General features: G+C 36.4%; 1 protein-coding gene across 2 annotated transcripts; it reads right to left on the reverse strand.

The window, feature by feature from the left end:
- Window positions 1-7155: 7155 nt before the first annotated feature.
- On the reverse strand, window positions 7156-19672 carry LOC136263923 (uncharacterized protein C18orf63-like). Of its 2 annotated transcripts, none has more exons than XM_066058571.1 (12): window positions 19476-19672; window positions 13536-13614; window positions 12627-12683; window positions 12200-12311; window positions 12102-12140; window positions 11964-12040; window positions 11793-11902; window positions 11643-11739; window positions 9845-9921; window positions 9237-9798; window positions 8918-8974; window positions 7156-7393 (listed from the first exon to the last, which is right to left on the reverse strand). In XM_066058571.1, exons 1-12 carry the CDS (start codon window positions 19595-19597, stop codon window positions 7238-7240), a joined length of 1545 nt encoding a protein of 514 aa, XP_065914643.1. In that variant the 5' UTR covers window positions 19598-19672; the 3' UTR covers window positions 7156-7237. The 2 variants fall into 2 exon arrangements, with proteins under 2 accessions (XP_065914643.1, XP_065914644.1); XM_066058572.1 differs by having other exon boundaries at window positions 9267-9798; window positions 19476-19667.
- Window positions 19673-19983: the final 311 nt, after the last annotated feature.

A 19983-nucleotide genomic window follows, 5' to 3' on the forward strand; every position in this document is an offset into this window, starting at 1 on the left:
CTTGACATTGTTTTTTTGTAAGCCATTTCTTGAGCACAGCAATCTTTTGCTTTGATATCTGCAACAGTGCAAGACATTAATAATAAGTACCGATAATATAACTACCAGGAAATCACCTACGTACATCAAAACTATTATAGTTACTTATCTACAGCTGTAGCAGCTTTGACATTTAAGTTATATATATATAGCTAGAAAATTACAAAGTATCTCAAGAGAGTGTTTCTCAGAATACACAATGGAAAGCAGTAATTGACACTTTCATGTATACCACATGTACAAGGTGTGCAGTTAAGTACACATGCATAATCAATTAGTCTTGTGTGGTCAGACCTCTCAGTATTTTAAAGCAGGGGTTTATAAGACATTGCACTGAAATAGAAGTCTGGCAGGTCATGCAAGACTACAATTGGAAATGACAAGCTGAATTTTTTTCACCATAATGCATTAAGAATCATGAACTTTCTTGCATAGGAATATTTATGCTACATAGCTTTCAGGAACAGGGGGATATAGCTATACACATTCAGTTGATCCTTCTCCAGTAGTCTGTATTAAGCCTAGTTAATATGGAACACCAAAGCCTTCTTATGAGTGCTACAAAAAGCACACTGATATATGGATGAGATTCCTAGGCCTGCATGTAAGATGCAGGCCCACTAATCTTGATCATTATAAAGTCCCAGGATCACTGCTTAAAGTACAATAGATATAATTATACTAATGACAAGGCAATTTATAGTTGTCACCTTTAGCAGCAAAGAAATAAATTTTTAACACAAATTAATTCTTCACATTCATTTAGTTTTCTGTTTTTGTACTTTATCAAGTGGTCTAGTTTGTACAACAATTTGTTAATGACACACTGTATGACAGGTAACTTTTCAGTGAATTGTATTTTTATCTATACCAAACTCACTTGTGTGAAAAACGATCTATCTTCATTTGTGTTATCATGTAGTACAATTTTATCATCCTACAAGACACGACATAATACAGTAATGGTTGTCCAGGACTATACCACAGGAGGAAACTTGGGCAAATCAAATTTGCATGGCAACAGGAATTATGTTCATTATAAAAGTCTCATAAAGGCATAGTAATAATTAATGATTTTAACAACACATCTATACAAATATGTACATACATAGCTACGTATGTTAAATTTTGTATTTAACAACTGAACCTCCACAAACATTCTAAGCACCTTATAGGAAATTGTAGAGGTCGTGGCTGGAGGTTTCTTTTGAACAGGTACATTTGTTACCACAGCATTCCTTGTGAGTGTAGAGTGTGATCTGTTTTGTGTGGGCGGGCTGAGATAGGATTGTTTGGAGATACGACACTGACTGATTGTTGAGTAATACAAGTAATGAGAGCTGCAACAGCAACTGGATAACTAGGAGAAGGTATGTTTACAGGGAAAGCTGGTTTATAAGGATGAGATGGTTTTGTCTTGCTGTCAACAACTGCAGATTTTGAGCTTGTTGTCAAATCAAGAGCTACTAAATTAGTGACATTTTTACTCACAGGAACCACATTAGCTGGTGAATGGTTACAGTGTAGGGCTGTGGTTAATCCTACAATATGATACAATGGGTGTGCAGTGTAGTTTAACTGATGGCCACATAATGAAGGTGATCTGTAATGTAGACAACCCACAAAAGCAGCAGATATGATTACAGCATCCTTGTACTCGTATGTGATGGGTGGTTGTTGGATCACACAACATCCAGGGTAGCTGTGACAGATACGGCATCAGTGAGATACAATGCAACAAACTATATACCTTAATAAATAGAATGAGAAGTAAATTTGGTAAAAAGTATCTTGCTTATCAGGTAGCATATAAACCATGCTAAAAATAGCCACAACATTTACACATACTGAGACATTACCATACAGAGGACTCTGCAAACCAACCACACAGTATAACACCTTCATAACAGTGACAAATATTTGCTGGGTTCAACCTAGTTTAATAAAATACACATTACTTCTGAAAGAGGAGTCTCCTATATTACAGCAAAAACAGGCCAAAAATCATGGGTCCTAATAGTAGAGCTCCAACATATAAGTGTAGCTAGATAACTATATGAGTTGATGATGCTGCCTTGAGCTATAAATTACACCTGTAATACACTTATATATTACACCTGCACAACAAGCTTAAAATAAGGAAAGAATTAGCTACCAATTTAAGTAGTTGATTACTAATTGCTAGAACAACATCATCGATCAGCTTATATTAGTAACTGAGGCCAACATTGACAAATTATGGACTTTAAAACCATGGTAGTTGTGCTGCTGTGTGCATGTTTGTTATATTTAGCAGAATATTTACATGTTTTCTTTATGCTGACCACCTTGACTGAATGCCTAACGAGATGCCTAAAGATTTTGCTACACAGTGACCTGAATAAGAGAGTTTACTAAAACTATTCAGAGCATTTGATCAATACATAAAAAGAACAACGTTAGACCACATATCCCATGGTGGCAAGCCACATCATTTCTGAATATCATGTACCACTCAGAGTGATTCTACAACAAAATATTTCATACCATCTCATATCCTACGCACTACTACACACAATCTCTACAGTAACATAATTATACTAAAGCCAAACAAATCAATGTAATTATCTTATGACGTTACAACAACAAAGAGATACACCCTGACCACTACTATTTGGCTAATGCGTAGAGTCTAGCAACGGTAATGAACCATGGCTGACCGCTACTAAACTCAACACATTGTCAAGATGTTAAAAATTCTCCACTAACAAGAAACATGAAACAGACGGCACGTACACGTTTCTTCCAGTGTAGCCTGATTGAATTATATATGGCAAACTCCGGAGACTTGGGAACTAAGTGTGAAACTGAATAAACATTTCCTCTTGTACAGCTGTGACAACAAAGAAACTCAATCTGATAATCCCGGGCAGAACAAAAACAACATCATACTTTGGTAAAAGAATACATCTTCTACTCTCCATCATGGTTTCATCAATCACCACATCGACAGAACATTTGTACTGATATAGGATAGATGTTGTAGTAGCCAGATCTTCTGGCTGTAACAAGAGAAATATTGGATAACACGGAATGATGAACAAGAAGCACATTGTCTCTGAATACCTTCAAGAATACTAATCGAATTTGACCAACTCTCACAGCTAACACAATCTCTGTCTTGTCGATGTTAACATCAACTTCTACAATATCACAGTACCAGTACAAGTATAATCAAACTACAGAGAATTAATATTGTATTACCAACATAATGTGATTTACCAGTGAGGAATATTTCACTCCCTGTAAGGGAATTGCAATATTGAGTGAGATAGTTAACCAACTAAATAGCTTGTATGAGATAAGAATTAATTTGATTCCATTTAGGAGCTAACCGAGCCATCATACTAAACTTTCAACACTTCCATCATTACTGGGTTCCTGGTAATGATCTAACATTGAAATAAAACATTAGGCTTGTTCTTTAAAATTTCACCGTTTGTCTATATACACTTATGAAGTGTAATGTTTGCTCTGATGTTAAGCCATCACATTCCCTTATTAGTCAGTGTGCTTCTAAAGAGTCACGTACACAAGTGCAATAACTCATAGTTATGCAAAGAGTGTAATAATGTACGTAGGAGACATTGTGCCTATTATGCATACATACACATGTATGTGCATATTACACACATATACAACAGTTGGATCATATTGCCATACTTGGTGTTGCAGGGATACTATACATAGCAAATGCACGGCACCTCAAATCCTAACTCTGATAGACGTTGTCCCACTTTGTGTTCCTTGAAATATCCAATCTATGAACAACACAAGGAAAGGCTTGATGACAAACCAAGGAAATACAAGATCACTAGTACGTTAACCAGAAAAAATTTCATGGATAATATGCTGGCTGTACACAAAATCCACAGTATTCTGAATACACATTTGCATGTCAGGTAACTGGATACCCCATGAAGTATTCAGTCATAGAATATATCTCCATAGAATATAATATAGCTAACACATTGTTATATAGCTATTAATTATACCATAAAACATTCTCAGTGGTAATGGTAATAACAGTGAATAATGGATGTTGCAGATTTCTTTATGAATATATAAAAATTCATTATTAATATTTTTGATACAACACAGCATTTGTCAATACTGTCTGTATTTATTCCATCTTGATTTCAGTGTTGGAACTATACTAGTACAAAATATTACCTAGACTGAGGCAAAGGTCCCAATACCGAACAGTACTGGGATATCATTTATAAATTCTTGTGGTTGGATTTGTCTCATTCTAGCAGTATTTTGGATTAACAGCTTTGATATGCTGACGTAAAGATGGAGTTGGAATATAGGCAGTATTGGAAAATAGCTAAATTTTGCTATGTATAATTCAAATATTTTCCAATTGGTGTCAGTAGAACAAACATTTAGATACTGTTTTCAACATGAACAGCACCAACTATAATTCCTTAAAGTCACATTTTGTACATGATTGTGAGTATTTCTGCTTCAGTTGTTCCTGGCAGTGTAAAGCCTGGAATTTCCAATCTGGTTGATAAAAAAGAAAAGTATGTATTCTGACTGGCTGTAATTTTCATTGGCACTACTCTAGGCATGCACAACTTACTAATATCAATAGAGTATAACTACATATTATACATACACATATACACAGTAAAAACAAATAGTGAAGGTCACTACTAATGTCTGCCACAATACTCACTAGTGACGTTCACTACTATGTAGTGAGGGTCACTACAAAAGAGTAGTAAAGGTCACTTTACAGTGTATAACTATAATAATACTATTGGAAATTGCATGGGTTAACAATTTAAATGCATTTGCAAGTTATGTGACTATAAACCATGTTTCCACCCACCTACAACGCACTCCCCATGCTTAACAGTGCTATTACAAAAGGCCATAAAAACTCAACAAATAACAGCTACTTGTTAAACTGTTTGATAAGATAAATTACATCTATTCAATACAACATTACTTACTAGAAATAAGGATAATGTTAATCATTATGGACCACATGCGTATATTATTATATATAGTATATCTTCACTTTTCTTGTAGTTATCATTTAATAAAGTAAGGGTAGCTAACAGTACTATTGTATACATTAGTATGATCAGAAACATCTGTGACAAAAACTAAAGTTCAGATTTGTAAAATCATCTGAACTTTAGTTCTGTCACAGACGCTTCTGATTGTACAAACACAATATAATTTTCAACCTTCATGTCTGTTTGATGATATTATATAGTCTATAGTAATAGAACGTTTGAAGGCTATCACAACAAGAAATTCATGGTGCTGAAACATTCATAGATGGCAACAAAACAAGTACGCAACATTTTCCTTTGTACTGTGTGTACATACATAGCTCTAATATGAAGAACTGTTGAATTATTGAATGTCAATTATCTGAAACGTTAAATTAATGCCAAACTGACTGTTCATTTAGAATATTTTGATAAAAGTGTGAACTAGTACGTAGCTCTAATAGATATATAAATGGACTTATGTGTTGTTGAGGTAAAATATTCTCAAACTAAGCTTGCAAGAGGCTAATCCAGACCTTGTATTTTTGGTTTCTTTTCCTGGCTGGGATGGAGATCAGACTCGAGTTTTGTAATTTGGAAGGTGAAAATTTGTTGGGAGTGAATGTACTGAGTATATATATCTTTTCATTTTAAGTTTCTTTAGTGCACAATCTAATCTCAAATAGATGTGGCAGAATGAGAAGTGAGTTGGACAGTTGTTTTAGAAGTGTAAAATATTAACTCAAAATTCTCTAATAGAACAGGACCATCTGGGTATATGGCATTCAGTAATAACAATATACTAACTCCACAACATTGAACTTGCCAACAAATATCCTGCATGTCTGATCCACTGTCTACATTCTGCTGCCACCCACTGGTCTGATCTATAGTTACTCCAAGCTGTTCTAGCTTAATTGCTAAATTTGAACCCACCAATTTTCATCCTAACAAATTACAATACAATTAGACCTGATGACTCAATGTCATCTTGGTCATTGTACAAAAGTGACCTCCTACACCTGGTGAGATAAGTCTTTCCTATACGGAGATTAAATTGTCTAAGCTCCACTGACCACTGTTTGAAGAGCATAGCTGCACACTATACACACATCACCAACAATACAAGATATTATCTGGAGAGTAACAAGCCATACTAACTCATCACCATTACAAGCTAAATATTATTCATGATCATACACTAGATGAATGTAGTAATAGCTTCAACTTTGTCAATGGGAATTATCTTGCTTGTCATGTAAAGTATGCTTATTACATGATAGTTAACTACGTACACAGTTTGTATATACAAGGAACACAGATAACTGAAGTATTTGATGACATGCATTGTGTTGATGATGGGATAAGTCAATATTATTCATCTGTTAATCGTGTTACATCAAATACATGCTCTAAATTCAGAAGTTTGAAGTTGATACTGATGATGGTTATACTTCAGAAGTATGTACATCATACTAAGTGACTGCAGGAGAACTATGATTTCACTCTACATCATTTATGATGTTTCATCTTAATTCCCATGCAAAAAAACATTTTGGACTAGCTAGAAAATACCATATAAATAGAAATCCCAGGTTGGAGGTGTTCACTTGTTTAACTATTTGTTTTTACTAAGTGAAATAAAGACTATCTGTGTAGAAACAAGTTGCTGACAAGACCATCAATACTTCAGAAGATTTCAGCTCTCCCCCTTGTTGGTGGAGTGGCTAATGGCAGCACCTGACCTCCAGTCTTGACCATGTGGTGGAGACCACACAGGCTCAGGATTGGATATATGAGGCCTGCACCATGCATGCAGATTGTATTTTGCAGGAGAGGATAGACTAAGGAGACTCAGTTCCCTCTATGGTTACTGTATTGTACTAAATACCAATACAATTAGTTTTTCATTAAAACGGGGGTGGGAGTGGGTTTGAAGAAAGACTGAGTGGAAGTTGTGGTATTTAAACACCGTTACTATACATATTCAAAAAGTGTTTACATGCAAACTTGGTACTAAAGAGAATCCATTTTGCTTTCATGTTTAAAATCGTTGTAATCTGGTTGAAATTTAATAACGATATTTCAGAATATGTTTGAAGAATTTACCAATTGTATATAATTCTGTGTAGCATATATGTCCAGTATTATTCCTCTGAGGCAAACACAAAAGGTTTTCCAGTTTCCTTGATATGAGTAGCAACCAATTTGATCAAATCATCTTTCTTGCTTGTCTTGGCTTTGAACTTGACATTGTTCTCTGTAAGCCATTTCTTGAGCACAGCAATCTTTTGCTTTGATATCTGCAACAGTGACATCACCAGTTGACATTAACAAGTATTGATATAATTACAGAAAATCTATACTTGTGCACATCAAAACTATTATAGCTACTTATTTACAAGTGTAGCAGGTTTGACATTTTAGCTAGCAAAACATCTCAAGGGAGGGTTTCTCAGAATACTTGTACAAAATACAAGGCAGGAATTGACACTTCCATGATATTTGTTTGATTCATGGTAATGTACGTAGTTATATACACATGTACAACCAACAATTATAGCCTATAGTCTAGTGTGGTTAGACCTCTCAGTATTTTAAAACAGGGGTTTATAAGGCTCGGTACTGAAATAGAAGTCTGACAGGTCATGCAAGACTACATTGGTACTCACCATGACACAATATTAATACTGAGCTTTCTTGCATAGGAATATTTAGATCAGTGTTGTAAGTGGGTCAGTACTGTTGACCCGTTTGACCCACTGACCCGAATAGTAATCCGGTTGGGACCTGGATCTGACCCGGTTTAATTAAAATAGAGGCGTACCCCAAGAGCTAGATTAATAGTCCACAAGTTCTACTAGTCAGCCCCACATTTTTTTACACTATAAAAAAAATTGTCTGCAAGAAGTGAGTAGCTACGTACTATCAAGTGGGTGTGGCTCCATGTATGTATTATCAAGTGGAGGTGGCTCCAAGTAAGTTTACATGCAGCTACAGAAATTCCAGAAGTTAGTTCCTACATTCTCAAGTAGCAACATGGATCTGGTGATGCATGCATGCCTACAGAGCACAGCTGGTACAATTCAAAAAGAGGGCATGGCTCTACATATTCCGCACAGACAGCAAAGCATATTCCTGAATAGTGGGTGTGGCTCCACATAAGTTTCTTGAGTGTTTGCAACTGTATTTCCATCAATACAATCAAGCTTGTTAACTTATAGACACACGTGATCTCATACGGGTCAGACCCAGATATTCAGTGAAGTGGATAAGACCCACTTGACCTGGACAAAATGTGACCCAAATGACCCGGATAATTCGGATGACCTGGCCCACTTCAACGCTGATATAGATGTCAGGACTAACATCTACACATGCAGCGAATATATGCATTTGATCATTTTCCAGTAGCCAAGTTAACAGGGAACAGTGCTATACAATTAAAGGCACAGTAATGGATAATTTTTTGGTCATTATTAAATCCCAGGATTACTGAGTAAAGCACAAAAAAATGTGAATTTAAACATAATACATATATCAATGACAAGTTTTGGTTGCATAAAGAATGCACAGATTTTCCCATACTTTCTCAAAAAGATCTTAGTGGTACACAAATTTGTACCTACCAATTTTCACACAATTCTCAGAAAGGCAATTTATAGTTGTCACCTTTTAACCAGCAAAGAAATAAATTTTAACACAAATTAATTCTCACAGTTTTCTCAGTTTTTGCAATTTATCAAGTAATCTAATAATTTGTTAATGACACACTGTATGACAGGTAACTTTTCAGTGAATTTAATTTTTACCTATACCAAACTCACTTGTGTGAAAAACAATCTATCTTCATTTGTGTTATCATGTAGTACAATTTTATCATCCTACAAGACACGACATAATACAGTAATGGTTGTCTAGGACTACACCACTGGAGGAAACTTGGTAACAGGAATCACGTTCATTGTAAATGTCTCATAAAGGAATAGTAATAATTAATGATGATTTTAACAACACAGCTATACATGCACATACATAGCTATGCTAAAATTATTTAACAACTGAACCTCCAAAAACATTCTAAATGGATATGCTGTCATTTAACTTAGTTTAGAATCGAGAAAATCAAAGGCCACCATATTTTACTTTGCTGAAGTTTCTTCTAGCTGTAAGCACCTTATGGGAAATTGTAGAGGTGGATAGCAGAGCTGGAGGTTTCTTTTGAACAGATACACTTGTTACTACAGCATTCCTTGTGAGTGTAGAGTGTGATCTGTTTTGTGTGGGCTGAGATAGGATTGTGTTTGGAGATACGGCACTGACTGATTGTTGACTAATACAAGAAATGGGATTCTGAGCTGCAACAGCAACTGGATAAGGTTTGTTCACAGGGAAAGTTGGTTTATATGGATGCGATGGTTTTGTTTTGCTTTCACTAACTGCAGGCTTTGAACTTGTCAAATCAATAGCTGCCAAATTAGTGACATTTCTTCTCACAGGAACCACATTAGCTGGTGAATGATTACAGTGTAGGGCTGTGGTTAATCCTACAATAGGATACAATGGGCGTGCAGTGTAGTTTAACTGATGGCCACATAATGAAGGTAATCTGGAATGTAGACAATCCACAAAAGCAGCAGATGTGATTACAGCATCCTTGCACTTGTATGTGATGGGTGGTTGTTGGAGTACACAGCATCCAGGGTAGCTGTGACAGATACGGCATCAGTGAGATACAATGTAACACACTATACCTTAACAATTGACTTGGCTTGAATGAGAAGTAAATTTGGAAAAAAGTGTCTTGCTTATCAGGTAGCATAAAACCATGCTAAAAATAGCCACAAAATTAATTTACACACAAACTTTGCCATGCAAAGGACTCTACAAATTAACCACACAGTATAAAAACCTCCATAACATGGTGACAAAGAATTTGCTGGGTTCCAACAGCTCAATAAATACACATTACTTATGAAAGAGGAGTTCCCTATATTATAGCAAAAACAGGCCAAAGATCATGGGTCCGAGGCTCCATCGTAAGTGTAGCTAGGTAACTATATATTGAATCGACAATGCTGCCTAGAGCTATACATTTCACTTGTAATAGTTTCATTACTAGTATTACAACAAGGATAGAATTTACCGATTTAAGTAATCGGTTACTAATTGCTAGAGCAACATCATTGATCAGTCTTAGTAACTGAGGCCAACATCAGCAAATCATGGACTTTAAACCATGTTAGTTGTGCCGCTGTGTGCATGTACGTAGATCTTTATTATATTTAGCAGAATATTTACATGTTTCTTTAAGCTAACTGTCTTGATTGAATGCCTAAAGATTTGCTACACAGTGACCTGAATAAGAGAGCTTACTGAAGCTATTTCACTTCGGTTTCAGAGCATTTGATCAATACATAAAAAGAACAACGTTAGACAACATATCCCATGGTGGCAAGCAACATCATTTCTGATACCATGTACCACTCATAGCTACAACAAAGTATTTCATACCATCTCATATCCTACGCACTACTACAATCCCTACAGTAACACATAGCAAAGACAAACAAATCAATGTAATTATCTCATGACATTACAACAACAAAGAGATATACAAAATTTACACATACTGAAACATTATCATACAAGGACTCTGCAAACCAACCACACAGTATAAAAACGTTCATAACAGTGACAAAAAAAATTGCTGGGTTCCAACAGCTCAATAAATACACATTACTTCTGAAAGAGGAGTCCCCTATATTACAGCAACAACAGGCCAAAGATCATGGGTCCTAATAGTAGAGGCTCTATCGTAAGTGTAGCTAGGTAACTATATGAGTTGATGATGCTGCCTCGAGCTATAAACTACACCTGTAATACACATATATATTACACCTGTAATAGTTCCATTACTAGTATTACAACAAGCTTAAAATAAAGATATAGAATTTACCGACTTAAGTAATTGGTTACTAATTGCTAGAGCAACATCACTGATCAGTCTTAGCAACTGAGGCCAACATTGACAGATTTTACTGAAACTTTGAAACTACAGTAATTGTGCTGTGTGCATGTATGTATCTTCATTATGTTTAGTTGAACATATACATGCTTTATTAACTGCCTTGACCGAATGCCTGAAGATTTCGTTACACAGTGATGTGATTTAGAGAGTTCACTGAAACTATTTTACTCCAGTTTCAGAGCATCTGATCAATACATTAAAGGATCAACGTTAGATCACATATCCCATGGTGGCAAGCCACACTATTTCTGAATACCATGTACTACTCATAGAGTGATTCTACAACAAAGTATTTCATATCCTACACACTATACAATAACATATACTAAAGCCAAAGAAAACAATGTAATTATCTCACGACGTTACAACAACAATGAGATACACCCTGACTACTACTATTTGGCTAATATGTAGAGTCTAGCAACGGTAATGAGCCATGGCTGACCGCTACTAAACTCAACACATTGTCAAGATGTTAAAAATTCTCTACTAACAAGTAACACGCAACAGACGGCACGTACATGTTTCTTCCAGTGTAGCCTGATTGAATTATATGTGGCAAACTCCGGAGATTTGGGAACTAAGTGAGACACTGAATAGACATTTCCTCTTGTACAGCTGTGACAACAAAGATATTCAATCTGATTTTCAGAACAAAAACAATGTCATACTTTGGTAAAAGAATACATCTTCTACTCTCCATCATGGTTTCATCAATCACTGCATCGACAGAACATTTGTACTGATGTAGGATAGATGTTGTAGTAGCCAGATCTTCTGGCTGTAACAAGAGAAATATTGGATAACATGAAATGATGAACAAGCACATTGTCTCTGAATACCTTCAAGAATACTAATCGAATTTGACCAACTCTCACAGCTAACACAATCTCCGTCATATTGATGTTAACATCAACTTCTACAATATCACAGTACCAGTACAAGTATAATCAAACTACAGAGAATTAATATTGTATTACCTACATAATGTGATTTACCAGTGAGAAATATTTCACTCCCTGTAAGAGAAATGAATGAATTATTAAATATTGGGTGAGATAGTTAACCAACTAAATACCTTGTATGAGATAAGAACTAATTCGGTTCCATTTAGGAGCTAACCGGGCCATCATACTGAACTGGTAGCAAGCTTTCAACACTTCCGTTGTCACTGGGTTTCTGGTAATGATCTAACATTGAAATAAAAACATTAGGTTTTGTTCTTTAATATTTCACCGTTTGTCTATACACACTAACGGCATCTTATGAAGGGTAATATTTGGTCTGTAGTAAAGCTGCCACATTCCCATGTACTTCTAAAGAGCCATGCACATAAGTACAATTCTAATAACTCATAGTTATGCAAAACAGTGTAATAATGTAGGAGACATTGTGCCTATTATACATACATACACATGTATGCGCATATTACACATATACAACAGTTGGATCATATTTCCATATTTGGCATTGCAGGATAACTGTGCATAGAAAATGCATGGCACCTCAAATCCTAACTCTGATAGACGTTGTTCCACTTTGTGTTCCTTGAAATATCCAGTCTATGAACAAGACAGGGCAAGGCTTGACAACAAATTAAAGTCAACTGGGAAATACAAATTATCATGTAGATTTCAATCAATAAGAATTCCAATTACCCGTTGTGATATAAAGAAGGCAAGTTCAGTCTCAACATAAGATCAGTCTTAAAAGAATACATCTTACATTATAGTGACTATGAAATACTACTCAGGTAAAGATACAATGATCTTATATCACCCCTCAGGTCTCAAGGTGTGCAGTGTTACTAAGTTACCACAGGAATTAAGAGGAACTGAAATGTTAATACATCATGTACCTAAGTAACTTAACCCATCCAGTAACACTCATTGATCATATTACCATAGTACTTGAAATGTTAATAACATCAGCTCATGATCATATTCATATCCTCTATTGATCGTCTTTTATTTCAGTCACTTCAAAGTTCACTTCAGATTGTACATTGTATAAACAATGGTGGTGACATAATTGTAACATGAAGTTGTATAGCTATACTACACTACTATAGCTAGCTTCCATCAACAAACTAGATATGAATACATTTTACACAACTTAACTGTCATCACAACATGTTGCTTTACCTAAACCATTGTGAAAATGTCTTTACACATGTCAGCTAATCCCTATGCTATTTTATATGGGTGTCCATATCACAATTGGTGGATATGAGGTTGTAGTATTAGAAAAAAAATATTTCCACAGAGATACATATCTCTGGGTCGACATGAATGTTGAGTCTCAAGTCCCCACCCTTTAATACATAAAGGAGCTACAGTGGAATCTGTATGCAATCTATATTGTATTCAGCTACATGTGGTCTTTCATTCACATGAAGTTGTGTACAACATTACCTTTGCTATGGCCCAGGCATAATTGTTACCATCCGGTACAGGTGCCACAACACTGTTGATGTCTGCTCTGGCCAGTTCCCTGGAAACAGTACAAATACATTCATAATTGTACAACAAATTTTGGGTGCATTTTTTCTAGTATACTAGTCAGCTGTGGCCATAAAAATATACATTTAAAAAAATAAAATTTCTGTTATTATATTATATAAGCTTTATTTAATTTTCTTGTGCATGCCTGACTAAACACTCCCTTCACCACAAAAATGACACTGACATGTGACATTCAGTGCTATATTTGATGGACAGAGTTGATAAACAGTGGAGCTGAGGACTACACAAGAACTTTATATGTACTAAACAATTCAAGTAACTTCACTCACATGGATAGCCTGTTATGATGCATAGATATTGTAAGTATGTCACTGCTATGTTTTTGGATGCAGTGGTCTGCATATGGCCACTTGTTCCTTCTTCACACCTCCCTCTAACATAAAGGGTTTCGTGTGTCATGTGAAGCATGGGGCCTGTATGTCAAGCTGCTTGTGTTAGCTCTTTGTTGCATGCAAATTGCGATGATCGCTTCAATAAAGAAACTGGAATTAGAAATGCTTAGCAGATACGTAACATAACAAACAAGTCTACTCTCATCCCAGTCCACAGATAATCTACCATAAACGACAAAAGTTTGGCGTGATTAAAGTTTGGCGAATTTGGCGGATTGAAGGAAATTTGTTGTACTTTTTTGGCTGCATGGTATATTCACCCAACTTTTATTCGCCAACTTGCTTTGCATGCTGATTCACCAAACTAAAGTCACATCAAACTTTCGGTGTTTGCGATATGTTTCCTTTTGGAGTAGGCACTTATAATCTCTAATCAATAAATACCATTACAGTTAACAAGCGGTCTAATTATATGATTGTGACCTGCAGCTAGAATAACATTATAACAAAAGTATAAACATTATACAGAAGTACTGTAAAATCCCAAAACTGGTTCCCAGTTCATACCAATACAATGCACCATGGTAGGCATGTTTTAATATTTACACATGGTTACTATATATAGCAGTTTTTATTAATTAAAATATTTACAAACCATTTCCTTATTAAAAGACCAAACATAAACTTTGCATAGATATCTGGCGGCACGCCACACTGTCTGGATGAATTCATTGGTATTGTGGTTAGTCACCTTAATAACAATGACTTGTGTTGTTGAAACAAATAATTATGTGGACAATAAACAGCGTATAATACATACTACTCTTCATTTGAAACATTGCCTTGTGAATAACTTTATATGAGTGGATATATGTGTAATACGTATGTGAGCAGTACATCAAACAATATCAACATTACCTTATCTGTACCGCTATTATCCGCCATATACTGTTATTTCAAAATCCATTGTCCTACACATGCATTTGGCAAATACAAGCTGAGTACTGTGAATTGTCAGTGGTGACACTACAGCACTTGTTTATGTTATCAATTAGGTCTTAACCACACACTTCACTAATGCGTTAATTGCAATAATTATATAGTTGTGGCAGCTGTGTTCGGAAAGCATTCATGACCGTAAGTTAATTGTCATTGTAAAGATATAATGAAGGTTAACCTCCTACAATTATATTTCCACAGTACTACCCACCACTATTTCCTTATAGCAGTGGGAAATATAACTAGGTGTATCCACTTTTAACCTAATCTAATTAACATACCATCTTCTATTTACAGTCATAACTTTTAAAGATATGTTGTACCAACAGATCATTGTCTATGTTATATATAAATAAAAGATAGTAGTAGCTTTGACAATTAACATAACCTTGTACTACTGCAAATCACAATGAAAAATTCTTGAAACCGTTTACCTAGCTATCTAGTTTGCGAGCATGCAATGTACTATATGACAGTTGGTGGTCATGTGTACACACATGCACAGAAGTAAAGAAAAGCTGATCCTTCGGATGCTGATGGCCATGCCTGCTGTGAACCAGCACTGGGGCACCTGTGTACTATTCAGATGCTAAGGGTCAGTGCAGACAAAATATTCCTGGGGTAGTGCTGCGTAGTAGCCCGTGGGAGGCTGTACCATATCTTACAGGTAAGGGTGTAGGCACCCAAGGTCCCACCCCACTGTGTGAGATATAGAGACAGTTGGCATTTGCTTTCCCAGTTACCAACAGCAAGGACATAGCCAGGGGGTCCGGTTGGTTAGGACGAACCACCCTTTCAGGAGGCAGAATTTAAAAAAAATTAAAAATTACACTAAATCTTGTAGCCCTGGAGCACTCCGATAGCTACTTGCACACTGGCGCAGTTCTGAACTGCTCTTAAGGGTCACACATAATGCTGAAGGACTGTTGGTTGAGACTGACAAATTACAAGGTAGCAGATGCGATAAACTTGAGTGGTCGTGCTATACATGTGCCAGGTTGTACAAACTGTGATGAATGTCTTGTTTATTTGTCACATGTTGCAGGCACGTGACGCCCCAAGTACAAGCCAAGTCTGTAATTGCTGACCATTAACAGGAGAGAATAATGTATACCTGGAAGAAAGTATTGTCAACTAAGGGACTTGAGTGTGGAGAGCTCCTCTGTGCTAGTAAGTTGAAGTTGGCTGTCAGTATAGTGAAGATTAGTATTACAATAGGTTTATAGTTTCTATAAGCTGCATAAACAGCAGTGTGGAGGTTTTAGCAAGTTAGATGCACAAACAATACCTTTCAATGTTACTGCCTAAGGGTATATTTCGTGTATGCATTTTGTTCAAACATATTGTCCAGGGGAAGCATCCAGTCTTTCCCCCACTTCAAATCCGAATCCCCTTCCAAAAAATCCTGGCTACACCCCTGAACAGGAACAATATAGCTGGGTGGCTGCTCCGCCAGTTGATACGATGTTCCCATCTAAACAGATGGATAGACTAGAGTTCTCAAGGAAAGAACAATATTAGCAAATGGGCATCACTGGGAACTGAACTTGAAACCTTACGATTACCAGACTAATGTTCCAGCCACTTGGCTATGTTGCTGCACATGCATACACGCATAACACAGCAAATCAAGCAAAGTCCCTGTAACACAGCTAATATCATTCACCGAGGATGCATGTGTGCCACTCAGGCATTTGAGTCTGTGCAGGGACACGACTAGTAACCCACAGGTGACTGTCCAATTTTTAAAGAGAGGGGCTGAAGAACCTGAAGTTTCCAACACCCCTAGTCAAGACCTGCACATTTGACACCAGGCCACCAATATACAGCTGGGTCGACTGGAATAACTGAATGTGAGTAAAATTTCTTGCTCAAGGAAACAACAATAACAACCAGAGCATCAAGCCTGCTGGTGCTCGGTTGTATATTGCCTTACACACACACGAACATTTTATCAGTATCTACTCAGTAAGTTATGTGGCGAAACATTCCAACCAATTTGTATAGTGCAAAGCATGGTTTTACCATAACTGAAGGATATCTGCCTAACTGATTCCATAGCTATATAAATGCTCTAGTTGATACGTAGGAAGATCCATGTAAATAATGGCGCGACTAACCCTGCATGCATGGTGTAATATTACCCATTGAAACTTGCTGTCACCCATACACATATTGGTAGCTAGATATCATCATTGTACTGTATAGCAGGGACCACAAAGGAGTAGGCATGGCCCACAAAATAACATCACCCAAAAACCAACCTCAATTTCCCCTGATGATGATGAGGCAGGTAAAACTAAGCCTTCAGATCAACTTTCAACAAATTGACTTTCAACAAGTTGCTACGGATTTTTAAAAATATAACAGAATTTTCTACTGACTAGGTAACTGACTGACTGATGCCTTCAGACAAGCATGACTCGATAACGGCTAAGGATACGGGTTTGATTTTTTCACTGTTCGACGTCACTTCGGTCCGACAGGTGTCTTTTGACATACCGCAGTACACACAATGCATTCTTCATGGCTTCATTCTTCATGGACTTACCAGTGTCCTCCTTTGTGTCCAGATCATCTTTGCTGACAACAAAAAGTGTCGATTTGGCAGTAGCATATGATTCCTTCCCTTCGTAATGGAAATCATCTGTATTTTTCATAATGGCTATTATGATTGCAGAGGTACTTTTTGAACAGTTCTTGATTCGTACAGCTGTGTAATGGGTTGAACATAGCTGACAACGAAGCATAATGGATGCTTCACTTTTCAGATGATAATTAAGGTGCACGGCACCATTTCTTTCTTTCGGTATGCGTGGATTGCAGCGGTGCTTTTTGAACAGTTCTTGATTCGAAATTGTGTGTGATGGGTTAAACATAGCTGACAATGAAGCATAATGGATACTTCACTTTTCAGATGATACTTGAAGTAGCTGGAGCTCACGGTGCCATTTCAGATGTGGTATGCGTGGGTTCACCAGTCATAATAATTATTTACAAAAAATGTTAACAAACAAGTACACAAAAAAAATTGGAATTTTCAACTAGAGTAGGGACCATAGCACATCGATAAAAAGTACTGAAACAAGCTGGAATAGTGCATGATATTAAATTACAGTATAACAATAAAAAGTGTTATATCCAGAGTTGGGGTTGTTACACTAAAAATGTAACTAGTTACATATTACTCGTTACTTTTACGCAATGTAGCGCACTACAGTTACATATTACTTACTGAAAAAAGTAACGAGCTACATATTACTCGCTACTCTGAGGGCTGTAACTAGTAATAATATTACATATTATATTTGTTCGTTACAAACTATAAAGTAAGTCCAACCTTCTAAATACAAGCTACCAGCCTACAACTACAAGTGACACGAGAGGATGTAGTTCAGCCACAAATACATACTTTGTTGTTGTATCTTGGCCTCAAGGGCACTCCCCATACACTATCATTCTTTGTCCATGCCTATAACGCTATCTCCAGTCTTGTCTGGACCCAAAATGCAATCAATCATGTGCCTGGATACAATGCGCCTTAAAAGGAAGTAATGTATTACATTCGTTACAATTTCCGGATATAATATCCGTTACATATTACTCGCTACTTTGTCATGTAACGCGTTATATTACTCATTACTGTAAAAGTAATATTATTATGTAACGCATTACCCCCAACTCTGGTTATAACCCTACTGTGTATATCCTGAGCATATAACACCTTTTATTGTTTTACTGTTATTTAATATCGTGCACTATTCCAGCTTGTTTCAGTACTTTGTATCGATGTGCATGATCCCTATTCTAGTTGAAATTTCCAATATTTTTTGCGTAGTTGTTCTTACAGTGATCAATCATGAGTGACATTGGCATGCTGATATATATGAATTAATCATTGAGAGACACAGTGCCAATAGGCTGGCTCTAGACACCACTCACTGCAACCAAGGATTACGTAAAAAAAAAATTGTTTATGAACTTACAAAGATGATTTTGAAATATATGTCCATTTTTCAGTTCACCTTTCTCCGTAAAATCCAGTAATACTATTAGTTGACAAAATTTCATGTTTCGTAAATAATTTGGACCTATGTATAAAATTTCAGGTTGTTGCCTATCCCTCGCACATGATATTCACTTGTGGGAATTTGTTACTCAGTGACCAAAATCAACCGTCCGAGTTGTGGTAAGAAATAATGCATTGTTAGTAATCAGGAAAATGTTGGGACAACCAGGGTTTTTTGCCATTACAGAAAGCTTTCAGGGCATATGTACATACAAACCTACTGAGCTTTACTGCTGGTTGCCTAGTCTATGCTTGTATGACTGTTTTAAACATTACAATACACATCCAGGCAGAGAATAATAACTGCTTAATACGTTGTTAGAGGCTGTAATAATCCTGCTAATAAAAAAAGAAAAGTCTATCAACATATATACCGACTAATTCACCGTCAAAAAAAAAACAAAAAAAAAACTACAGTCAGACTTGTACCTGCATTTCATTGGCAGAAGAGGAACTGTTTTCGAACTGGTTGTTTTCAGAGCCAACGTGAAAACTTCTAAACCCTCCACAGGAGGTCGTTTAACGAAGTAAAGATACTGCTGCTTGTCCATTCCTGCATTTGTCGCGCACGTGATGTGACTAGTTGCTTGGAAACACGCGAGCTGGGATAGTAAATGGCGGGCTTCTCGCATCAATTTTGGCTCCTGATGGCTTCCTGCGTTATGCTGGGTAAGGAACAAACTAAATAAGACTTGATTGTGGATGACTTAGTGGTAAACCTAAGCGTAAATAGGGTATATGCAATCTATGACCTAGGTCGGGCGCCGCCAGACTAATAATCAAGCAGGTCAGTGCATGTGGCTATGGATGAATGTACAGTGGGCTGTATGACTGTAAAACGTACCCATGATATGCATGGTAATAAAGTATGTGATTTGCAGGTTCTTATTCACTAGTGATTCTCACCAACTCACACAGTTGCACGTATGCTTGTTTC

The sequence above is a fragment of the Dysidea avara genome, chromosome 8 (assembly GCF_963678975.1).
Source record: "Dysidea avara chromosome 8, odDysAvar1.4, whole genome shotgun sequence".
Classification (NCBI taxonomy): Eukaryota; Metazoa; Porifera; class Demospongiae; order Dictyoceratida; family Dysideidae; genus Dysidea; species Dysidea avara.

Coding starts and splice junctions, on each gene's coding strand:
- LOC136263923 (XM_066058571.1), bottom strand. CDS start 19,597: ATGGACAAGCAGCAGTATCTTTACTTCGTTAAACGACCTCCTGTGGAG. Junction 11,903..11,963: donor TTCGATTAGTATTCTTGAAG/GTATTCAGAGAC, acceptor CTCTTGTTACAG/CCAGAAGATCTGGCTACTAC. Junction 8,975..9,236: donor CTAGAAGAAACTTCAGCAAA/GTAAAATATGGT, acceptor CGTGTCTTGTAG/GATGATAAAATTGTACTACA.